The following is a 20855-nucleotide window of genomic DNA, read 5'->3' on the forward strand; positions in this document are numbered from 1 at the left end:
GTTCTCTTTTTGCAGGTGCTGTGTTAAACGTTAAAGATGTTTTTGACAAGATCGGAATATGACAGGTAACGTTAGCTAGGTGCAACACAAACTGCTTTGTCATTTATTTAACGTTAGCGCTTCTCAGTGGTAAGGAGCACAATAAAGTAAAGAAATTGTTTGAACGTGAATATTTTGATTTTGACTGCTCTAAAAAATTGGAATTGCTTTTGTATTTAACCCATGTAGCTAGCTAACTTTGAAGCTGTTTGTAGCATGTAGTTAGCCTAGCATCTAGTAAGTTACTTCGCAACAAGCACGTTTGCTTTCACTTTCGGGATCGCTACTTAACAACCTTGTTAAACCAGGAAACCTCATTTGGATTAAAACACGGCGTTCAATAAGGTTTTACTCAATGATTTGGTGGTAGCACACGTTGATTTCCACTAAGATTGAACTGATAGCCATTATTATTAATAATTATCATTATTCACATCTGTCTTACAGAGGTGTGAACACATTCTCTCCCGAAGGAAGATTGTTCCAGGTTGAATATGCCATAGAGGCCATTAAAGTGAGTATTATATGCTGACTCACTTCCGTTGACTAATATACTTCTTCTTCTGTGTGATATCGTGTTGTGTACGTATGTCAAACCCCCAAAGCTCATGAGTTTTCTTTGGTTGGCTTTCCTTTTTTCCAGTTGGGCTCCACAGCCATCGGTATCCAGACATCAGAGGGAGTATGTCTGGCTGTGGAGAAAAGGATCACCTCTCCACTGATGGAGCCCAACAGCATTGAAAAGATTGTGGAGATTGACAGTCACATTGGTGAGTGGCAAGACTATTAGACAGATTTACTGAGCTTCAAACTTGAATGCCGACTGCAGTGCTTGAGAGATATTCTTTATGGTAACATGATAATGTGAATTGCTGACCTCTGTAATCATATAGTGCTTAACCAGTCAGTTTGGGTAAATAATCAGTTTGCTTTAACTGTGTGTATTGACTGTTTTGTAAGTTAGAAATGCAATGCATGTTACGAGTGAAAGAACCTGTGGAAGATAGGGTCAAATTTTAAATGATCCAAAAATAAAAGATAGGGATATTTGAATAGATACAAGCAACAAAACGTTAATTCAAAAATAGAGAAAGTATTAGCAATCCTCAAAGGTAAATACAGAGTAGCTGCTGAAATGTTTTGGGAGCTTTGAGATTTTTTATTTGCCAATAGATCACACCTTTGTTGTTGTGTTCAGTTGATAGGATGCTTTTTCCCTGGGGTGACTTTAATGTTTGATCAGGGGCAAGGGTTAAACCCTTATGTTTTACATTGTAGTGTTCCCTCTGATAACATGGAATAACATTAGATTTCTTCCAGTTGACTGTGCTGATTGTGGCTGAAGACCATAGCATGTGAAGGACATGAATTTTCTTTCTCTCTACCTCAAAGGTTGTGCCATGAGTGGCTTGATAGCTGATGCCAAGACTCTAATCGACAAAGCAAGAGTGGAAACACAGGTATAAATGCTGGGCACACTGCAAGCAGTTCACTGACCTTGTGTTTTACCTATGATTAACCCGTCTATATTCCTCCTCAGAACCACTGGTTCACTTACAATGAGACGATGACAGTGGAGAGTGTGACTCAGGCTGTGTCCAACCTGGCGCTGCAGTTTGGAGAGGAGGACGCTGATCCGGGTGCCATGGTCAGGCACTTGGCTCATTTCAAAGCTGAAATACTCTTAATCAAATTATATACCGATATCATGATGGACTGTTTGATGGTATTTGAGAAAACTAGCATAACCTGTATTCACTCTGTCTGCTCTGTTCCTCTGTCCTGTCCTATTTACAGAGTCGACCATTCGGTGTAGCACTTCTGTTCGGGGGAGTTGATGAAAAAGGACCCCAGCTGTATGTGAAGAGTGCTATTTGTGCACCTTATGTACTTCACATTTTAAACAGAAGCATGTTCACCTTTTAATTTTGACTTCACAGATACTTGACAGTTGTTTGTTTGTGAATGAAGGTACCACATGGACCCATCAGGAACCTTTGTGCAGTGTGACGCTCGGGCCATCGGCTCCGCGTCTGAGGGAGCACAGAGCTCTCTGCAAGAGGTTTACCACAAGGTACCTAGTTAACTGGGACATTAGCTGAGCAAATTGGAATGTTTATAAGTTGCTTTCTTGTGAGTGACTTAGTCAATTGTTTCTTAAAGATTTAATAAAATGAACATTTTTAGAATGCTTTCGACCTGTATGGATGACCATAGACGGATGACATTCAATTCTATTTTCCTTTTTATAAAGATACTATTGACATGATGGATGATAATTTAAATGTTTTACAGGATTGTCTGTCTGCTACTAGGACTGGATGGCCAGTAACGTTCTCAAGTTAAATGCTGACAAAACTGCAGTTGTAATTGTTGCTGTGGACCGCATTGTTTCTGAGGTGGCTAGCAGAATTGGGTCACTTAGCTCCAATGTGCGTTCCAGTCTGAGAAATCTTGGTGTGACTTTGGATCCAGCCATGAACCTTGACAAGCATGTCAAGTCCTTAACCCACATTTTTTTCCACCTCAGAAACATTGCAAAACTCAGACTTATTTTTTTCCTATGCTGAATTTGAAGTTATTATACATGCCTTTGTTACTTTATGTTTGTGTTATTGTAATTCCCTTTTTACTTGCCTCAACAAATCCTCTGTAGATTATTGACCATTGGTCAAGAATGCTGCTGCTAGACTTTTGACAAGGTCTGGGAGGTTTTCATATTACCCCCATCCTTGTCTTTTTGCACGCACTACCTGTTAAACTCAGGATGCAGTTCAAACTTGTTGCAATCTCAAACTAAGCCATCCTTTACCAGCTACCAGCTTACATACTAGTGATCTGCTGCACCCTTATGTTGTCAGCAGATATTTGAGCTCCTCAGATCACAGGTTACTGACTGTTCCCAAACAAAGCTGAAAACTAAAAGGGACAGAGCCTTTAGAACAGTGGCGCCTAGACTATGGAATGCTTTGCCCTTTTTTAAAAGCGGCTAAAGACGCATCTTATTATTTAGGCGTTTAATTAGCCCACTTTGTTGACTGTATTACTATGTAGTTTATGTTCCTTTTCTGTTTGTCCCTCTCTCCCTGGGTAACCTGCAGTCCATGACATTAAAAGACGCCATCAAGTCGTCTCTCACCATTCTGAAGCAGGTGATGGAGGAGAAGCTCAACTCTACCAACATTGAGGTTTGGTCCTTATTTCTCACCCAGTTTCTAAATGCTTGATTTTAGTACAACAATGTGCTTGAAGGTTTGATTTGTCCATGAAAATTTATAGTTGTAACCACATCAGCACAAATGCTCAGTGCAATTATTTTTCTCCTTATTTTTTTCATTGAAAACTAAAACAATTGGCAGAGTTAAGTGTGCACAGGACTGCCAGGGTTTGAATCCGTTTCATGCAGGCTTTCTTTATCTGTGTCTGTTCTGTAGCTCGCGACAGTAGAGCCCGGGAAGACCTTCCACATGTATTCCAAAGAAGAGCTGGAGGATGTAATCAAGGATATCTAAAGTAGATTTGGAAGTCTTTGTTTGAGTTCTGGGCAGGACAGGAGAGGACATGGAAGGACACCTGGGCTAAATGTCACAACACAACGACCACTTGGCATCAGCACATTCTCCATTCAGATTTCCTTTTGAATTGCATAAGAGGATTCTCTTTGTAGTGTGTGCTAATTTACTTCTTGTCTCTCAGTATCTGTACAATTATGTACAGCAGTCTGTCCAGCACTTAAAACTGAGCATCAAGAAAACAGTAGGGGGGGGGGGTATTTTTTTGTTACAAATCAGAACTACAATTAAACTGTTGTATTCAGAAAATAGACTGACTCTTTGCATTTTTTGTGTATATTTTGTGTTCTAGTTTTGAGTATGATATTAAAAGCTGGTGTACTTAAACTAAGTATTATACTTTGTTAACACTTATACATCACAGTGGCAACATCACATTACAGAGTGGTACTCATTGCATAAGAGAAGTGGTTGTAACTTTTTTATTGCTCCCAATAATGGGAAATTAGTGTTACAGCAGCAAAATATCAGACAACAGCACATACAGAATATAAATGAAATAAAAACTAGGATACAATATATATGAAATAATAAATATGATAGTTTATTAGAACAAATATTTAAAATAAATACAAGTACAACTACTTAAACCAACTGATGATAAAAGAAAACTGGTAGGAGGTTGAAAGTATGAAGCAATATTTTTCTGTTTTCACTCCATTTTGATTACCTAATATGATTGTGAAAGTGATCAGTTATATTTTAGTCTTCTCGATAACAATGGATCCATAATGAGGGACTGCTAAAATATAAGATAGCCTAGTGCAAAGAAAAACTAATCCTATTGTGAGGAAAACGCCCGGGAATTCAAATTCAAAGAATAAAGTATTCCATGAAAAAGAAAGAAAATAAGTCGTGGTCTCATCGCGGTCTTTCCACCAGGGGGCAGTTTAACAACAGAAAACACGCCATGTTAGTTGAGGAAGATTCCTGCCGTCCAATGAGAGTGCAGGTTGTTCTCGCACTGACCAATCTTCTGCCACGGTGGATGGGCCGTTGTTGAAGATGCATTTGGTGATGAGGGGTGCATATGAAGCAAAGTGTTGGGACAGAAAAGCTCGCTGAGTCCAAAGTTGTGCAGTCTTTTTGTAAACATGATCTCCGTATCTTGCATTTTGGCGCTCGGGTTGTTTTCGTCTGCGATGGGCACAGACTTCTACGAGGGAGAAGACCTCTCCGATTTGAAGAGGCTGCAGAGGGAGTTTGGCAGTTACGATGAGCGACATAGTTTAGTAAAGTCGGAGCTCTCGAAACGCAGCGCAGGGCTGAATGAACAGACATGTACAGCTCTGCTTGGAGTAGAGTCAACCCTGCAAAACAACACCCATTCTGTAAGTGACTTATTCAGGTTTATTTTATCCCACCATTCTAACATTGCACCTTGACGAAATAAAGTAGTCTTTGCTTCGCCAAGGTTAACTCACTGGCTACTTCAGTGTGTCTGTGGTCCCTCAGCACATGGAGCAGCTCATAATGTACAAACAACTTCACAAACATTTTCAAATCTCACACATTTAAACAGATCAACCTTAGATGATTAGATGATTTAACACTTTCTTTTCCAATACAACAATACACATGGTTGTTATAATTTGGCAGATCTCTGAAATTTGAATGAAGAGAAGTGAATCCCCCCACAGTGAAGCAATCAATTCAAAGTAAACGCAAGCCGTTTTAATAATCGATTAATCATTAAGCAAAATTGCCAAAAATCTCCTTGTCTTACATTGTAATAGGCTAAAATAATGGGTTGTGTACAGTTTGTCAGACGCAAAAAACCGTCACACATAACGTTTAATTGATTTAATTAAATACACTTTAGAATAACTATAATGAAAATAATAATTGGCCTAGTTGTAGCCCTGATCAGATTCTCTTGATGTACACTTCTAAACTTTGTGGGGTTTAAATTAATGATTCATAAATAATTTTCTCAATTCATTGTTTGGTCTTTAAAATGCAAATAGCTAGTTGTCAAGAGCCTAAGATGAAATCTTCAAATTGCTTGTTTTGTCTAACTGACAGTACAAAACAAAGAAATATTCAATTTAGGTGGTAACTGATGATTATTTACACCTATTAATCAACCCAATAATGGTCAAACAATGGCAGATGGAAAATAATAGCAGATAAATGTATTAAATAAAATTACAGTTGTACAAGGCAGATACAATTAGAATTTATTGGAGAAGGAGGAACTGGCAAATGTTTTGCTTGAAGAACTTATGGTTAGGCCTAAATAATCTATTGAAGTTGCCTTTTTTTTCTGTAGGTGAACGTCTTGTTTCTGTCTGTTAAACTCTTTAATTGATCTGAACTAATGGAGGTTGTCAGTCTGGGACAGATCATTATCCCAAGTCATGAAGTGTGAATGGAGGATTCTAGTTGTGCTCTTTCAGTTTGGTAACAAGATGATCTTGGTGTGTTGATGTGACAGCATTTGACAATATCAGCATCTTTTATTTATTTTTTGCCTTCTCTTTCTTCTTTTAGCCTTAAACTCTTTCTCATCTTAACCCTGATCCCACATTCCAATTGACCAAAGGACACCTTCTGTGATTTTAGTACTGAACATGTTGTAATAGAACAAGAACAACCCAGATGTCCTGAGGAATGTTCAAAAATAACAGCTTGGTCCAAGGCTTTTAAGTGTGAGTGATGGACGAAGGGGACGTTACATCATATCTGTGGCTCAGACAGGGTTTGCTTCTGAGCATGAAAACGATTTGGTGTGATCTTAGGCAACAGACCCATCTCCACAGGATGTGTTTTGTCAGCCAGTCAAGCTTTGCCTAATTTTCTCTTTTTTTTATAAGATTATTCAGATGACTCTGTCTGGTTTACAAAGTAGTTAGCTTTTTATTTAAATTTTTTCTTCATCTCATCCTCTATTCCCTCTGGCCAAAAGAACGCAGAGAAAAAACATGTTCTGTTTTCATGGTGAAGGGTAACTGGTTCACAGCCAAGTGTTGAAGCACCAAGAACAGCAGCAGAGTGGATGTTCCAGAGAGAGAGGGAGTTATGGAAAGTATGGGTTTGTTGATATACAGGGAGACGTCCAATGAGTTCAACAAACTGTTGAAAATAGAGAAGCACTTTTAGATTCAGCGACCTGTACTTTACATTTCTTCGATCAGAGTAGGTGGAGAAATTATTAAGTATGTGTATAAACTGTTTGCATTTAATTACATCCACACGCCAGTGCTAACAGTCAATTAGTATACAACATTTTTTGTTAAATATAATTTTTTACACCTTCAAAAATGCCACAACTTTGATGGTTCAAGCATCTCAAATTGGAAGAAAGACTATGCTAATATCCTAAAGTTTAGCAGGTACAGTATATTTCTTTGCTTACTGTATTAGCATGCTAGCATTTCCTAATTAGCAACTAACACAGAACAGAACAAGAGGCTAAATAATTTAATCAAATAACTTTTGATTGACTAATCACTTAAGCAATTTCAGTACTAGATTGAAACTGTGATGGACATATTTTCCCCTTTTCTTTCTAACAATTTATAGATTGAACAGTTAATCAACAAAGCAACACTTAATCAGCACGGTTAGTCCTGTTTTTTTCTTTTTCTTTACAATAATAGTCAAATACACATTAATATGGCCCAGCATAGGTCTCTGCCTGCAAAACCTTGTCCAGCATAAGAGGATTGAGGTACACAGCTAGAGCTGTTAGATCAGAGCCAAAAGTGTTTGACCTTCTCTCTGAAGTTTTGTGTGTAAACATAGCTGAAACAGAAAGGTTAGAAACCAGAGCAGAGGGAATAAGGACCTCCATTGTGCTGCTGTATGACCTCTTAGAGAGAGGACTTGGCTGTGTCTGAGTCTGCATTGACACATGTGTGTGTCTGTTCGTGTACAGCATTATGGTAAACATCCAACCTATTTACATAAAACTGCAAATGATCCAACCCAACCAAATAACTACAGACTTATCTCAAAACTACCATTTATTCCAAAATTCCTCTAAAAAATCATTGCATAACAGCTCCTTTAGATAATTAAAGGACACAATATTTTTGATAAATTTCAGTCCGGCTCTTGTCACACACATAGCAACGAAACAGCATTAAGAGTGACTAATTATGTCCTCATGTGGAGTGACAATGGGGAAGATTAAAACTGCTGCATTTGATACTATTGTTCACTCAATCCTTGTTCGGCTCAGAAGTGGGTTGGTATCTCGGGATCTGCTCTTAATTGGTTCTTGTCCTGTCTGTCTGTCAACAGGCAGTTTGAGGTTGTCATAGACAACTTTGTGCCCTCATTTGCCCTTTTACTCTGTGGAGTTCTCCAGGGTTCAATCCTTGGTCCCATCTCTTTCTACCTATGTTACCTCGGTCATTCTGGTTAGTCAATTCAATTGCATGTCTCACCACTGCTGTTCCCGCTGTTCCTTTCCGCCTGTTCTGATTGTTTGTATTCTAATTACGTCCAGATTTAATGGGTTTCTTCTGTTGTTGCTTAGGGTGTATACAATATGGTATAGCCCTGCAGATTGTTGATATACATTTTTGAGTTTCAGGTTAAAAACCTGATTACAATATATCAGCCAGTCTTCATTTTCAAAAAATACATTCCCATAAACCTTAGCTGTACTTCAGTTTGCTAATTAGTGAATGTTAGCATGCGAGCACTCTTTACTACAGTGGTGAACTTGGTAAACAATATGCCTATACCTGCTAACATTTCAACATGTTGACATTGTGAATATGTTAGCATTGCTGACGTTAGGTAAATCAATGCTTTGTGCTAAATCCTAAACACAGCCTCCCAGAGCTGCTAGCATGGCTATAATTTATTTATTTTATGATAGCTCAGGTAAACCCTTGTGTGAGTTCATGTTTGTAATCAAATTTGTGCAAACGTATTTGCTGAACTTTTTTCTTTATTTCCTTTGTGAATACTGTCTTTTCTTGTGCCAACATTTTGACAATTTTAATGTGTTTGACAACTGAATGTACATTTGTAAAACTGATAAAAACTAAACAAAATCTATGCGTTAAACGTTGTCCTAAATGTGCATGTTTGTAGCGTGTGCATGCAACCAAACCAAGTCTTCCTCACTCAAGTGTGACCTTTCACACTGACATTCAACCTATATACACAAACTATAGTAATGCTTTACTTTTAAAGATTTTATTATTTTTATAACTATGCCTACTAATAAATAGATGGAAAGGTAGAAGAGCAGGAAATATTGGGGAAGAGAGACAGAGACAGATTTGAAGCCAAACCCATCCATCCATCCATCTTTATCCGGTATCGGGTCGCGGGGGCAGCAGCTCCAGCAGGGAAGCCAAAACACTGTGGTTTAATGGTATGTCCACAGCGCTGTGGAGTTAGGTCTGGCAATGCAAGGCTAAATGGTATGAGACTGTTGGGAGGAAAAGACACGTCATGCTTTACATATACATTTTTTAACTGATCAATAAATTGACTGTATGACTGGACTGGATTGAGGTAAAGTTGTCAAGCAATTAACTGATTAAGTTATGAAAGAATAGTTGGGTGCAAGGAGGATGTGATGAAATAAGTAATGTAGAGGAGAGATGGAAAGCTGTATTCACACACTTGTTTTGCGGGGGCCGGCCATTTTCCACTGGACCTATTTACAAGGAGTTTCCAGCAGCCAGACCTGGCCGTCTCCTGTGGCTTTATAGAGCTTTATGCCGCTTCCGGGACTGGGTTCACCTTTTAAACATCTCTGCCCTGCCAGGAAGAGAGAGGAGGGGAGAAACCTTCGGTGGCTAAATACCTTGCTGAAATGACCACTTTACAACACTTGAATGTTACTATGGATGAATTAACTGAACTGTTGTTTATAGACAGTCCACTTGTTGTGAAATAAAAGTTTAGGTCTGAACTCTTTCTACTCATTACTTCTAATATTATGTAATACTGGTGTTTTGTTTTAAAGTAAGTGTGTGTGCGCATGTGTGCGCACGCTTGGGACATCGCTAATTGCTTTGTTCTTTGGCCTTGGCTTTGTCATTTAGGCGGGAATGTAGGTCACACACGCACAGTGCATCCAAATGGCAGAGTTACTGTGGACAGTAAGAACAATTCATTCTTTCCTCATTCAGCAAGTGCAGGAAACAGACACACAAACTCTTGTATTTTGTATATTCCAAACTAAACTCTGGACTTGTGTGTGATGATAATGATGATAATCACATGAGAATCAAAACTATTTCAAACAATCCTAGCGAAGAAACATTTTGCAAGAGTGACTCACTGATTGACTTGAAACTTTCACTTTTCTTTTTTCCCCCCATTCTAGTTCACCTTCAAAGTGAGGACCATGGGTTCACTGTCACTGGCCTGGGTGGGAGATGGATCTGGGGTGAGTTTGTTTATATGAGTGAAAATGTATGACTAAATGAGAAAAAGGTCAAATTGTTGGAGATGGTTGTGTAATTTCTCCTCTCTTTTTCCAGGTGCTGCTGGTGTTGACAACATTTCAGGTGCCGTTGTTCATGATGCGTTTTGGCCAGTCTAACCTCTATAGGAGGTGAGAAATGCCTGGTGGCACACTTAATGGAGTAGTAAATTATTTGTCTTAGCTGTGGTCCGAGGGTCTAACTGCAACTTTGTAACTGTGTCAGTGAAGACTATGGCAAGACGTTTAAAGATGTGACCCACCTGATCAACCACACCTTCATCCAGAGTGAGTTTGGCATTGCCATCAGTCCCGACCACTCTGGCAAGGTAAGCCGTAGTGTGTTGTTCTACAGACCCCTGTTGACACCTTACATGTGTGTTTTGTTGTGGTTGTTTCTATATAAAAGCTGTTGCCTTATAAAAACAAAACATTGTAAAGCTCCACTCTACTGAATATGAAGGATCTTCCCTTACAGCTTACCTCTGTGTTTGGTTTCAGGTGATGCTCACTGCTGATGTGTCAGAAATCGGGGGGTTTAAACTGTTTCGCTCGCAGGACTTTGGTATGACCTATGTTCCAACCGACCTGCCATTTGAGCCCCTCATTCAGATGCTGTACAACCCCGGAGACTCTAACGTACTGCTGACGCTCAGTATCACGGTAGCAGCTTTCATTCTTTAGACCAAACCAAACCTCTGATTGTAGCATTTTTGTCAGCAGTTTGAGTAAAGCAAACTAACCTGGACCTACCTCTTTTAATTGGATGGTGGACTACTAATTCAAACTACTAAATCTTTGATTAAACTGAATACTTAAAAGTTTATGAACACTTTTTTACTTACTCACTTTTCCCTCCAGTTGGACCTGTGGCTGTCTGAGGACTTTGGTGCCACCTGGAGGAAGATCCATGACAGTGTTTGTTTGGTCAGATGGTAAGAATTGCCATGTGCATCTGTCAGTTTTGTAATACATTATAAATAAACACAAGACATGTGGGTTGTTGTTGGTACTAAATATGTAATTGCATAATAAATAACCAAGTCAAACATTAGGGTCCGTAAGAAAATTATTGGGCCATATGTATTAAAATTACAAATGTTATACAGCATATTGCTATATGTGTGTGTGTGTGTGTGTGTGTATATATATATATATGTATATATTTTAACTTATTGATTTGTAGCAGAAGATGAACATTCAGTAACTTTCTACATGCCAGTCGTGTGTGATTGGGATGTAAATCACTGACAGGGTGTGAAACAGCTGTGTGTTTGTGTTTGTGTTTGTGTTTGTGTTTGTTCGTTCATATTTGTTATTCCAACTGTTTTTCTCCACACAGTTTGGATCACTTTTCTGACTGGTTTCATTTGGGCAACAGAGTTCACATGTGGTTGTGGTGTTGGCCTGCGGTTGTTATCGCGGCATTATGGAACATTGCGATAGCTCTGCATGACTACAGCTGGTATTTAGGCAGAGAGAGAGACTGCTCTCAGAGTGAATAGTGAGTCAGCAACAGTATTTTTATTCAGCCCACAGTCCTTGAACGGGCAGAATCTTTGCAGTGTGAAAACCTTCATCCCCTTTGGCAAAGCCAGCGAGGGCTTGGAATGCGGCCCGGGGGTTAATGTGTGCCTTGCCACAGCACACACTGTAGAAGAAACCACAGCCATAATCTGTGATGTCTACAAATTCCAAATGTGAACTTACATTTGAACTCAGAGAACTTTATGTGGATCATGTTAAAAAATATGAGCACAATTAGATCTTTCCTTTCTTCAGATTAAATTTCTTTTTCTCACATACAGGGGTCCAAAAGACAATATCTACTTTACAACAAACTACAATGGATCATGCAGTAAGTGAAGACAGTATAGTTACCCATTTATTTAAAATTTTGCAATACATCTAGTAACTACAATTTCTTTCTGTTAGATGATAAAGGAATGTTGGAGTTAAGGAAGACAGCAGACTATGGTCGAAGTTTCCAGACCATCGCATCGAGAGTTTACTCATTTGTACTGGGCGGGCGCTTTGTTTTTGCCTCCATCATGACTGGCACGGTGTGTGTGTGTGTGTGTGTGTGTGTGTGTGTGTGTGTGTGTGTGTGTGTGTGTTTGTTCTTTGTAGACATAAGTTGTAAGATTACATACAAAGACATCAGTAACATTTTTGTACAAATGGTCAAAGTGCATTTTACAAGACTAAAGGGTCAGTTCACCCAAATTACAAAATATTTGGAATTAGCGTTGTTGATGTTGGGTGTTGATTCACCCAATAGACATAATGATCAGCCAGACCGCATCTGGAGGTGGTTTGGCTCAAATGAGATGTTTTTTTTATATGCTTAGGATTTGGGTGTACTTGCTCTTTACATTCCATATTTCTGACTTGATAAGTATAAAGCTGCACCAGAGCTGCTATTACAACATATTTTGTGTGTGCTTGTTAGGGTACAGAGCGTGTGATCCACGTGTCAGTGGATGGAGGTGAGGTGTGGAACATGGCTCAGCTTCCTCCAGTCAACCACGAGCAGTTCTACTCCATATTGGCCGCCAATCAGGACATGATATTCATGCATGTGGACAACCCTGGAGGTCAGAACCAGTGACTATGCTCATAGGGTTTATTGGTGGGGATGATGATGTTGACAATGTTGAAAATAACTTGATGCTATTGGTTAAGGATTAGGTGTCCTTCAAAACAATCCTGAAGCTGCAGAAAGGTTTCTAGTGGGATCAGCAAATGCATCATTTTTATTGATTTAAAAAAAAAAAAATGTATGTGTGTGTATATAATGTTAAACAGACTCCGGTGCTGGAACCATCTATGTGTCAGATGACAGAGGAGCCGTGTTCTCCAAGTCTCTGGAGCGCCATCTTTACACGACCACAGGAACCGACACTGACTTTACTGCCGTAACTTCACTCAGGGGCGTCTACATGACCAGCGTACTCACACACGGTGGGTCAGCATACCGCGTAATATGTACTTACACATTTAAAGGAATATGCCACTGTTTGTTGAAATAGGCCTTATCACAGTCCCCCCTAGCTGATGTGAGGTGCAAAATTTTGGGAACATAACATTTTGGGACTAGCAGCTGATCAACCACAAGTTCATTCCGCTTAACCACCCTATACAAGAGCCCTTTTTCATTGTAAAAAGGTGACTCACCCCCTCCACACGTTTCACCTAACCGACCACTAGGTTTTGTCTGGCGTGTTCCAAGTTGGCGTCCTTCAAATTGGACAATTCCAAGCTAAATGGCCCTCTTGTCTGCAAGGAAAACATCCCCGGCGGTCATGATTCACCAGAGGTCAACGCCGTGGGGGTGACCTGAGCTTCTCCACCTGGGTGATGTGTTGTTGATTCGGTGCTTCCACATCCCCCTTCTTCAGCCATGTCTTGTGTCCACTGTGGTCAGAACAGCTTGGACGTGGGTTTTCCATCCGGCTGCTTTGCATAAGCTCCACTGTGACCTGGTGGTTCTCCAACAGTGCTACCAGTTCATCCACTGTCTGGGGGCTGCTTTGGGAGGCATGTCGTTTTGCGTCTGCTGGGAAATTTCTAATCGGTCAAGGGCTGGGGGTCCTTCCTCGGTGGTAAAGCAGAGTGGCCAGGATGCCTGACCACTCTGCTTTAGGCCAATACTCTCTCTCTGTTGTCCTTTCAAACACTTCCAGATAATCCTCAATATCATCTTCACTACCTTGTTTGGTCAGCACTTACTGGGCTCTGTAGACTTCTCTGGCTTCATCAAATGCTGGCCCAGCACAGTCTAGCATCTTGAAAGCCCACCAGGCGTTGGGCCTGCTGGGTTTAGGTTTGGACAAGCTGGGCTGATGCTCTCTCCATAATAATAGCTGTTTCTCTCTCCTCTACCTACAGTATATGCGCAAAGGGATTACAGCACTTGCACCGGCTGATAGACTCCCTCCATCACCTCCCCTAATCTGAGCCTGTGGACCCGCCCCCTGTGCCACATTGGCTGGCCTGTTCCCTCTTGTTTGCAACATAAGCTAACTAGTGGCAGCGCTGCCGGTGTTGCAGTGCATGCACTGAGACAAAAAATGCGTTGGCCCACCTATCTACAGATAGGGGAAACTCTGATAAGCCCTATTTCAACAAACTGTGGCGTATTCCTTTAAAAGGAATCTTCTGGTTATTGTTTGTCAACATTTTTAAATACGATTTTAATATTGTTTCATTTAATTACAGAAAAAGGGTTGCATATACACTGCAGTTCATCCTGAAGTCACTCTAAATGGGATTTTAAAGTGGTTGTATATTCTGTATGTGGGGCATCAGTTGAAACGCTGTTTTGAAAAACTGTAAAGGGGAGTGTAAACATATCTATATGGATCCCAATAGTTATTGTCATGAATGCTATTGACTGCAGATGGTGCAGTGGAGACGGTGATCACCTTTGACCAAGGAGCAAAATGGCAGACGCTACACAAACCACAGAACAGCCACTGTGACGCTGAGACCTCTACCAACAGGCCTAACAGAGTGAGACACACATTGATTTATATTCAGTTTATTTATATACATTGTTATTGGGATTTGCACAGTTTTTTCAATATGTCTGGCGTGTTTTATTCATGTGATGAGCTATTTTTGTTTTGTTTTTAATCTCTTCTGTTTTTTGTTGTATTAACATTAAACAGTATGAGTGTCTGCAGTGAACTTGCTTACAACAGTACCCTAAATACCGTGTCTTTACAGTGCAGACTTCACATTCACGCCTCCTACAGCACAACCATGAAGATGAACGTTCCCATGCTGCCTCTTTCACAGCCCAATGCTGTGGGCCTCATTCTGGCTCATGGTAAAAAACACAAAGATGTCTTTACCCTGAATTCATTTACGGCCCGGTTAAATGTCTCATAACACTTTTGTATTTTATTCCTGCAGGCAGCGTTGGAGACACAGAGTCAGCTCTGTCCCCTGATGTGTACGTGTCTGATGACGGGGGCTACTCGTGGTTGTTGGCTCTCAGGGGCCCCCATCATTATGCTATACTGGACTCTGGAGGGCTGCTGGTGGCTGTGGAGCACACCAACTCACCTGTCAACCAGATGAAGTGAATACAACTGAGTATACCAGACAAGTTGATTTTTGCAGTATTGTTTTTGTATTTTTAATTTTTTATCATTTGTCAGATTTACAGATAATGTTTTGCTTTATTGTCTCTTTCCCCCCCTATGATCCCCCCCCCTCCCCACACACCCAGGTTTTCAACAGATGAGGGGCAGTGCTGGCATACGTATAACTTCACCAGCGAACCCCTTCACTTCAGCGGTATGGACAGTGAGCCCGGCTCTCGCTCTATGAACGTCAGCTTGTGGGGCTACAGGAACGACTTCAGTAAATGGGTTGTGATCACCATAGACTTCAGGAACCTCCTGACCAGAGACTGTGAGTGTGTGGGAGAATGTGGGTGTAATGGGAAGTGTTTCACCTTTTGACTCGAAGTGTGTGTGTGTGTATGTGTGTGTGTGTGTGTGTGTGTGTAGGTACTGAAGGGGACTATATACAATGGCTGGCTCACTCTGCAAACCCCAGTGGATCTATAGATGGTTGTGTGCTGGGCTATAAAGAGACCTTCTTACGCCTGAGGAAAGACTCTGTCTGTTTGAACGGGAGGGACTTTGCCGTCACCAAGAAGCTGTCCCCCTGTCCATGTACAGTTGACGATTACCACTGGTATATTTTCCTCCTGCATTTAGTCTAACCATAAGCCTTATCAGTACAGATTTACACAGTTTGTCTCTGTAAATTGGTCAGAATGCTATTTTGAGCTTCTGCTTTGTCTCACAGTGACTTTGGATATTACCGGCCAGAGAACAGCTCAGAGTGTGTGGAGCAGAAGGAGATGAAGGGTCATCCTCTGGAGTTCTGTTTTAATGGGACCATCGAACAGCTACAGACCAGCGGGTGAGGACGACTGTTTTCATCCATGGCTGCTCTCTCTTTCTTTCCAAGAAACTCAAACTTATACAAAATATTGACAATGTCTACATAATTAAGATGATTTATGTTTCAAGTCTTACCCTTGTGTGGTAAAAGGTTATGGGTTATATGAAAATCAAACAAGTCAACATGAATTAATTTACAAGCACTGTAACCTCACCTGTAAAAACCTCCACACCTCGCTAACAGAAGAAGCAACACCGCTTGATAGTAATGCAATTTGGTGCCCCTACAGTTTCAGAATGAAATGTATTTATATTGTTACTGTAAATATGGACAGCGGTTGATTAGATAACCTTTTGATGAAAAACTAGTGAGGCAACAACTTTGCTAACACAGCCAAACATCATGCAAGTGCAACAACACAAAACATAGCAAGCCAGTTAATATTACTTAGTAGTCCAAATGCAAGAAGGCCAGTTGGTTGCTGTTATTTTATGGTTAAAAAGTTCCATAGTGTCGCTTCAAGGCTTGGTGTCAAATGTTACCTAGGACTTCTGCACAAAGCTGTTGTTCTGTGATGATGACATTCAAGAAAAACTAAACAAATGCAAGACACATAGTCCAATAGTTGCATGAATCTTACCTTTAGTTTACCAGCTGTCTTGTCCTGTCCTGTGTCCTTTTCATTGCCTTTTTCTTGCTTTACATCTCATCATCTCATCTCTCTATCTCTCCTTACATTTAAGCTACCGGAAGATTCCAGGAGACCAGTGTGAGGGAGGTTTTCAGCCAGACAGGAAGGAGACAGACCTGAGGCGAATGTGCACCAGCAACGCCCTTTATCCAATTTCTCTGGTCAGTTCTGCTCATTCTGAGAATGAGACTAGGTGGGCTAGCTACAGAGTGGAACATTATCCACCTGTGAAACTGAATGTTGGACACACTGGAAATCAATAGGGTTACCTGCCATCTAGTAGAGGTAGTAGAGGTGTGACATGAGCAAAAATTCCAACCAAATGTAGTACACAATTTAACTGAATTTCTAAAAAATCTGCAAAAGAAAGTATATATTAATGTTTCTATCCACAATGGTAATGCAAATATTAGGGGTTGGGTCCATAAACCGCAACAACTAGTGCTAATTCTTCAGCCGGATGCCATTCAAACGGTGCTCTCATATATATCTCATATTTTCCAATTCATGTGAGCACTTTTGAGAGAAATGAAATATGGTTAATCTTTTAGTCATGTGAATTGTGCAGCTTGTTTTTGGCATGTCATTTCTTCACATGTTTAGCCCTCTCTGTTTCTGTAACTCTAACAGACTGAAAATAGTTCATCGAACACGGCTGTCATAGTAATGGTTGTCATAGCGATGCTTCTGACGAGTGCTGTTGCGGGCATTTGGCTGGTTAAGAAGTATGTCTGCGGAGGACGGTCAGTTACTATGTTATGTATTTCCACACACAATACACAGAAAAAAACAGTGTACAAATTCTGTATTTCTTTTCTTTTCTTTCTAATATGCACTCATGTCCTCGTCAGGTTCCTTGTGCACCGATACTCTGTTATGAGGGAACATGTTGAGGCTGTTAAAATAGAAGGAGTCGATGACCTTGACACTCACTACATGGAGACAGGAAAAGCACAGTACAATGAAGACTCAGATCAGGTATCCAATACTGCGGAAAAGGCCTTATTTTTAGTTCAAGTTTGTCATCGTCCATTAACAGATTTCTATTGTTTGTGTCTCTTCACAGGACCTCTTAGAATAGGGTGGACATTTCTCCTCACTCAAAGGCTCATCAAGTCTAAATTTGACTCTCTTTCATGATGCCTGGGCACTCCTGTTGCTCCCACATGCCGATTAACATCTGCTTCTCACTTCTTGCTCTCCCCTGGTCGCTGGAAGACTCAGCAGCAACTTACATTGCTTCATGTACCAGTTGAGTCTCCCACAAAAAGGCGAAACGGCAGTTTTGGGAGTGGGACAAACCCTGCACATGACAGAAGAAAATCTGTGGTGTTCCTGGAGAGCTTTTGTTGTTTCTGTCGCAAAGACCACTGAGTCTGAATACGTGCTCTGTTGTGCTCCGAATGTTTCCTTTTATGCTGTCCTTAGAAAAAGATGGCCTTTTATATCATAATGCACTGCAAAAGCACAGTACAGAGGCTAGATATAGAGACTTACAGAAAATATTATATGAGAGATAAGAAACAGTCAAACAACAGAACACAGAAAATAATAATCTGTATTTTAGGTCAGAGATTATGTCGGCTGTCAGTTAAGTAGTTTTTGCATTCGGTAAATTTAAAGCCGTGAGATACAGTCCTGTTGGGCACGGCGGCCATTTTATCAGTAATTTTGTCAGCTTCAACAGTCACTAAAATTAGGCGAGACTGCTCACTATGAGTTACTTGTTAGTCCCAAATTCTTTAGAAATTAGCACTTTTAATTTTAAAAGCAGCTACTGTAAGCAGCAGTGCCTCCTCTAATATTACTGGTTACTATTTCTGACTAGTGGTGTTTTTGTTTCTACCATACACAGTATACAATATGGTTTTTACTGGTTTAACAGACCAGAATAGTAATGCAAATAATGCACTTTAGATATGAACCTTTGGATGGATTTTTTTTAAATATATATATATATATATATATATATATATATATATATATATATATATATATATATATATATATATATATATATATATATATATATATATATATATATATAAACAGCAATAACTTTTTAAGTTTTATTCATTCCACTTTCACTTTTAAAAGTATGTACTGTGGAATCAATATCTTAGACAGTCAATTACTATGTGATTATTAATACATGTATCTACATTTTTGTTTTCCTCATTGTAATTATTATTAAAGAGTTTATATTTATAGACAAGTCAAACTAAATTTAAACTGTAACAAGAACACAAAAGTACAAATGCTTTGTAGATAGTAAAAGCCAAATTAGTGACTACTAGTGCTAATTTTAGAAGAACTTGTAACTATTATCAGCCACCAGATCAATATTGTCGACTAACGAGAACAATAAAAGAAGTCACTGAGAAATAAATGCTAGTCTTTTAATTTTGAGTGCCTACTGAAACAAAATGTTAAAAGGGCCTGTCATTGTTTTAAGTTATAGAACTTTTTTTTTTTTACAGTGAAGCAATACCGTCTACTCCGTTGTATGTGTGGTAAAAATTAAAACTTGAATTATTGCCAAAGCACTTTTGCTGTTTAGTTTTCTAATTGTAGAGGTGAGGTTCTAGGTGAAACTTAACTTTAGCCCAGCATTATATGAAGTATAATGCTAACACAAACCCTTTACATGAACTTTCTGATGTTTTCCTTAACAGGGTGTACCAATATGTTGTTGTTTTTAATATATATAATTTGTTTTGGCTGATATTTTCCCTATATCAGCCAATAGCAATATGCATTTGTCTAATGAGCTTAATGCAAGGGCAGGTATAATTATCAAGTAATCAAATGTCTTTAGAGACCGTGCTTGTTTCTGTTAATAATATGAAAAACAGTCAACATTTTGTTTTGTAAAACTTAATATTAGCAGTACAAGATTTTTCAGAATTATACTGACACTGTTTTTCTAAAGCTTTTAGCCAGTCTTCTGATGTTTTGATGATTCCCAATTTAATAATCTCACAGATGTTCAAAAATATCCACAATAACATATCTAATTTATATTTATTGTGTCTGGTGGCCCTAACCACAATAAACGTAAGTTAATTGAGTTACATCTTTTTCCAAGTAGACACTTTACTCTATTATATGAATTGTTAAGATGAGATATTGGCTGGCTACCATTCATATTATCTGCAATGTACAGCAAGTAACTTTTGACATGTGTGGGCTGAAGGCCAATGCTTGTGTTTTCCAACAGAGTCAATAATATCCCAGCGAATAAGCTATTGTAATAAGCTGGCCTAATAAAGAGGCATATTCTCAAGGACTGTTGGGTGGACTTTGTCAGATATAAAAGCAAATTCATATGCTTGATGCATTTTTATATACACAACTGTCATTAAGGACAAACCCAGCTATTTACTGGATCCATTTGATTTATTTTTGCACTGCATCTACAGATCTGTGAAAAAGGTGCATGTCTGCCACCTTTTACATCCACATTTTTAAAGGATTGGGTCCCTGAGTTGTGATCTTCATTCCTTCTTGTTTTCTTGACTGTTTGCTAGAATATCTGAGATAAGTATCTTTGAATTAAACTATTCTGTAGCACAAATATGTTATAACCATGTTTGCATTTACTGAATGAAATAACACAACTCTCTTACTTTTGTTTAGTTGTGTTTGGGTTTTGTTAATGCACTGTCAAAGTTAGTTGCTTACTGAAGATACTGATTGTGCTACCACTTAAAATAAGGCACCCTTTATAAAAGGGAACTACTAGCCAAGTTGTAACTACTAGCTTTATTGAACATTCTTAAGAATAACTAGGGCTGAGCAATAGTCCGATATCAAGTTGATTTTGTGACGCTATTGTAGGATAGACAATTAGGGCCTTCATAAAATATTTAACCAATGTGATTTTAGATAATCATCAGTAATGTGAATATAAGTGGGTAAAGGCAAATAAAAGAACTGCAAGAAAATTCTAATCATTTTAGAAAATTACATCACTTTACTGTAATGCAGCCGGTAAAACCAGGAAAATACAACACTTAAGCCATATTACAATATCCAAAATCTAAGAAAATATCAGTCCCATACAACAATATAATATTTATGTATTGCCCAATTCATTTACTCACTTTTTATACATCTTGACTCATTGGACCATGTGACCCCCAACATCTATTGAACAACTTTTTAGCATTAATGAATAGATTACAAATATTTATAACCGCATTATTACTAAGTATATATGGTAAAC

The 20855-nt window shown here is 39.1% G+C and overlaps 2 protein-coding genes across 4 annotated transcripts in view; both read left to right on the plus strand.

Moving 5' to 3' along the window:
* Nucleotides 1-3630, plus strand: part of psma5 (proteasome 20S subunit alpha 5) — a 4046-nt gene extending 416 nt beyond the window's left edge. The window contains exons 2-10 of the mRNA XM_034869407.1: nucleotides 16-65; nucleotides 487-553; nucleotides 683-809; nucleotides 1432-1499; nucleotides 1580-1687; nucleotides 1837-1895; nucleotides 2011-2113; nucleotides 3141-3227; nucleotides 3474-3630. Of these exons, the coding sequence (XP_034725298.1) occupies nucleotides 37-65; nucleotides 487-553; nucleotides 683-809; nucleotides 1432-1499; nucleotides 1580-1687; nucleotides 1837-1895; nucleotides 2011-2113; nucleotides 3141-3227; nucleotides 3474-3551 (726 nt within the window). The 5' untranslated portion in view covers nucleotides 16-36 and the 3' untranslated portion in view covers nucleotides 3552-3630. The remainder of the gene's footprint in view (nucleotides 1-15; nucleotides 66-486; nucleotides 554-682; nucleotides 810-1431; nucleotides 1500-1579; nucleotides 1688-1836; nucleotides 1896-2010; nucleotides 2114-3140; nucleotides 3228-3473) is intronic.
* A 965-nt stretch (nucleotides 3631-4595) lies between these two features.
* LOC117943318 (sortilin-like) lies at nucleotides 4596-18578 on the plus strand. Of its 3 annotated transcripts, XM_034869385.1 has the most exons (21): nucleotides 4819-4942; nucleotides 9629-9685; nucleotides 9913-9975; nucleotides 10070-10143; nucleotides 10238-10340; nucleotides 10513-10674; nucleotides 10873-10946; nucleotides 11820-11869; nucleotides 11947-12074; nucleotides 12464-12608; nucleotides 12820-12975; nucleotides 14414-14526; nucleotides 14743-14845; nucleotides 14932-15100; nucleotides 15251-15435; nucleotides 15534-15723; nucleotides 15838-15954; nucleotides 16680-16788; nucleotides 17258-17370; nucleotides 17479-17605; nucleotides 17694-18578. In XM_034869385.1, the coding sequence occupies exons 2-21, from the start codon at nucleotides 9665-9667 to the stop codon at nucleotides 17706-17708; spliced, it is 2217 nt and encodes a 738-aa protein (XP_034725276.1). In that variant the 5' UTR covers nucleotides 4819-4942; nucleotides 9629-9664; the 3' UTR covers nucleotides 17709-18578. The 3 variants fall into 3 exon arrangements, with proteins under 3 accessions (XP_034725275.1, XP_034725276.1, XP_034725277.1); XM_034869384.1 differs by lacking the exon at nucleotides 9629-9685 and having other exon boundaries at nucleotides 4596-4942; XM_034869386.1 differs by lacking the exons at nucleotides 4819-4942; nucleotides 9629-9685; nucleotides 9913-9975 and having other exon boundaries at nucleotides 10243-10340.
* Nucleotides 18579-20855: the final 2277 nt, after the last annotated feature.

The sequence above is a fragment of the Etheostoma cragini genome, chromosome 4 (assembly GCF_013103735.1).
Source record: "Etheostoma cragini isolate CJK2018 chromosome 4, CSU_Ecrag_1.0, whole genome shotgun sequence".
NCBI classification, from domain to species: domain Eukaryota; kingdom Metazoa; phylum Chordata; class Actinopteri; order Perciformes; family Percidae; genus Etheostoma; species Etheostoma cragini.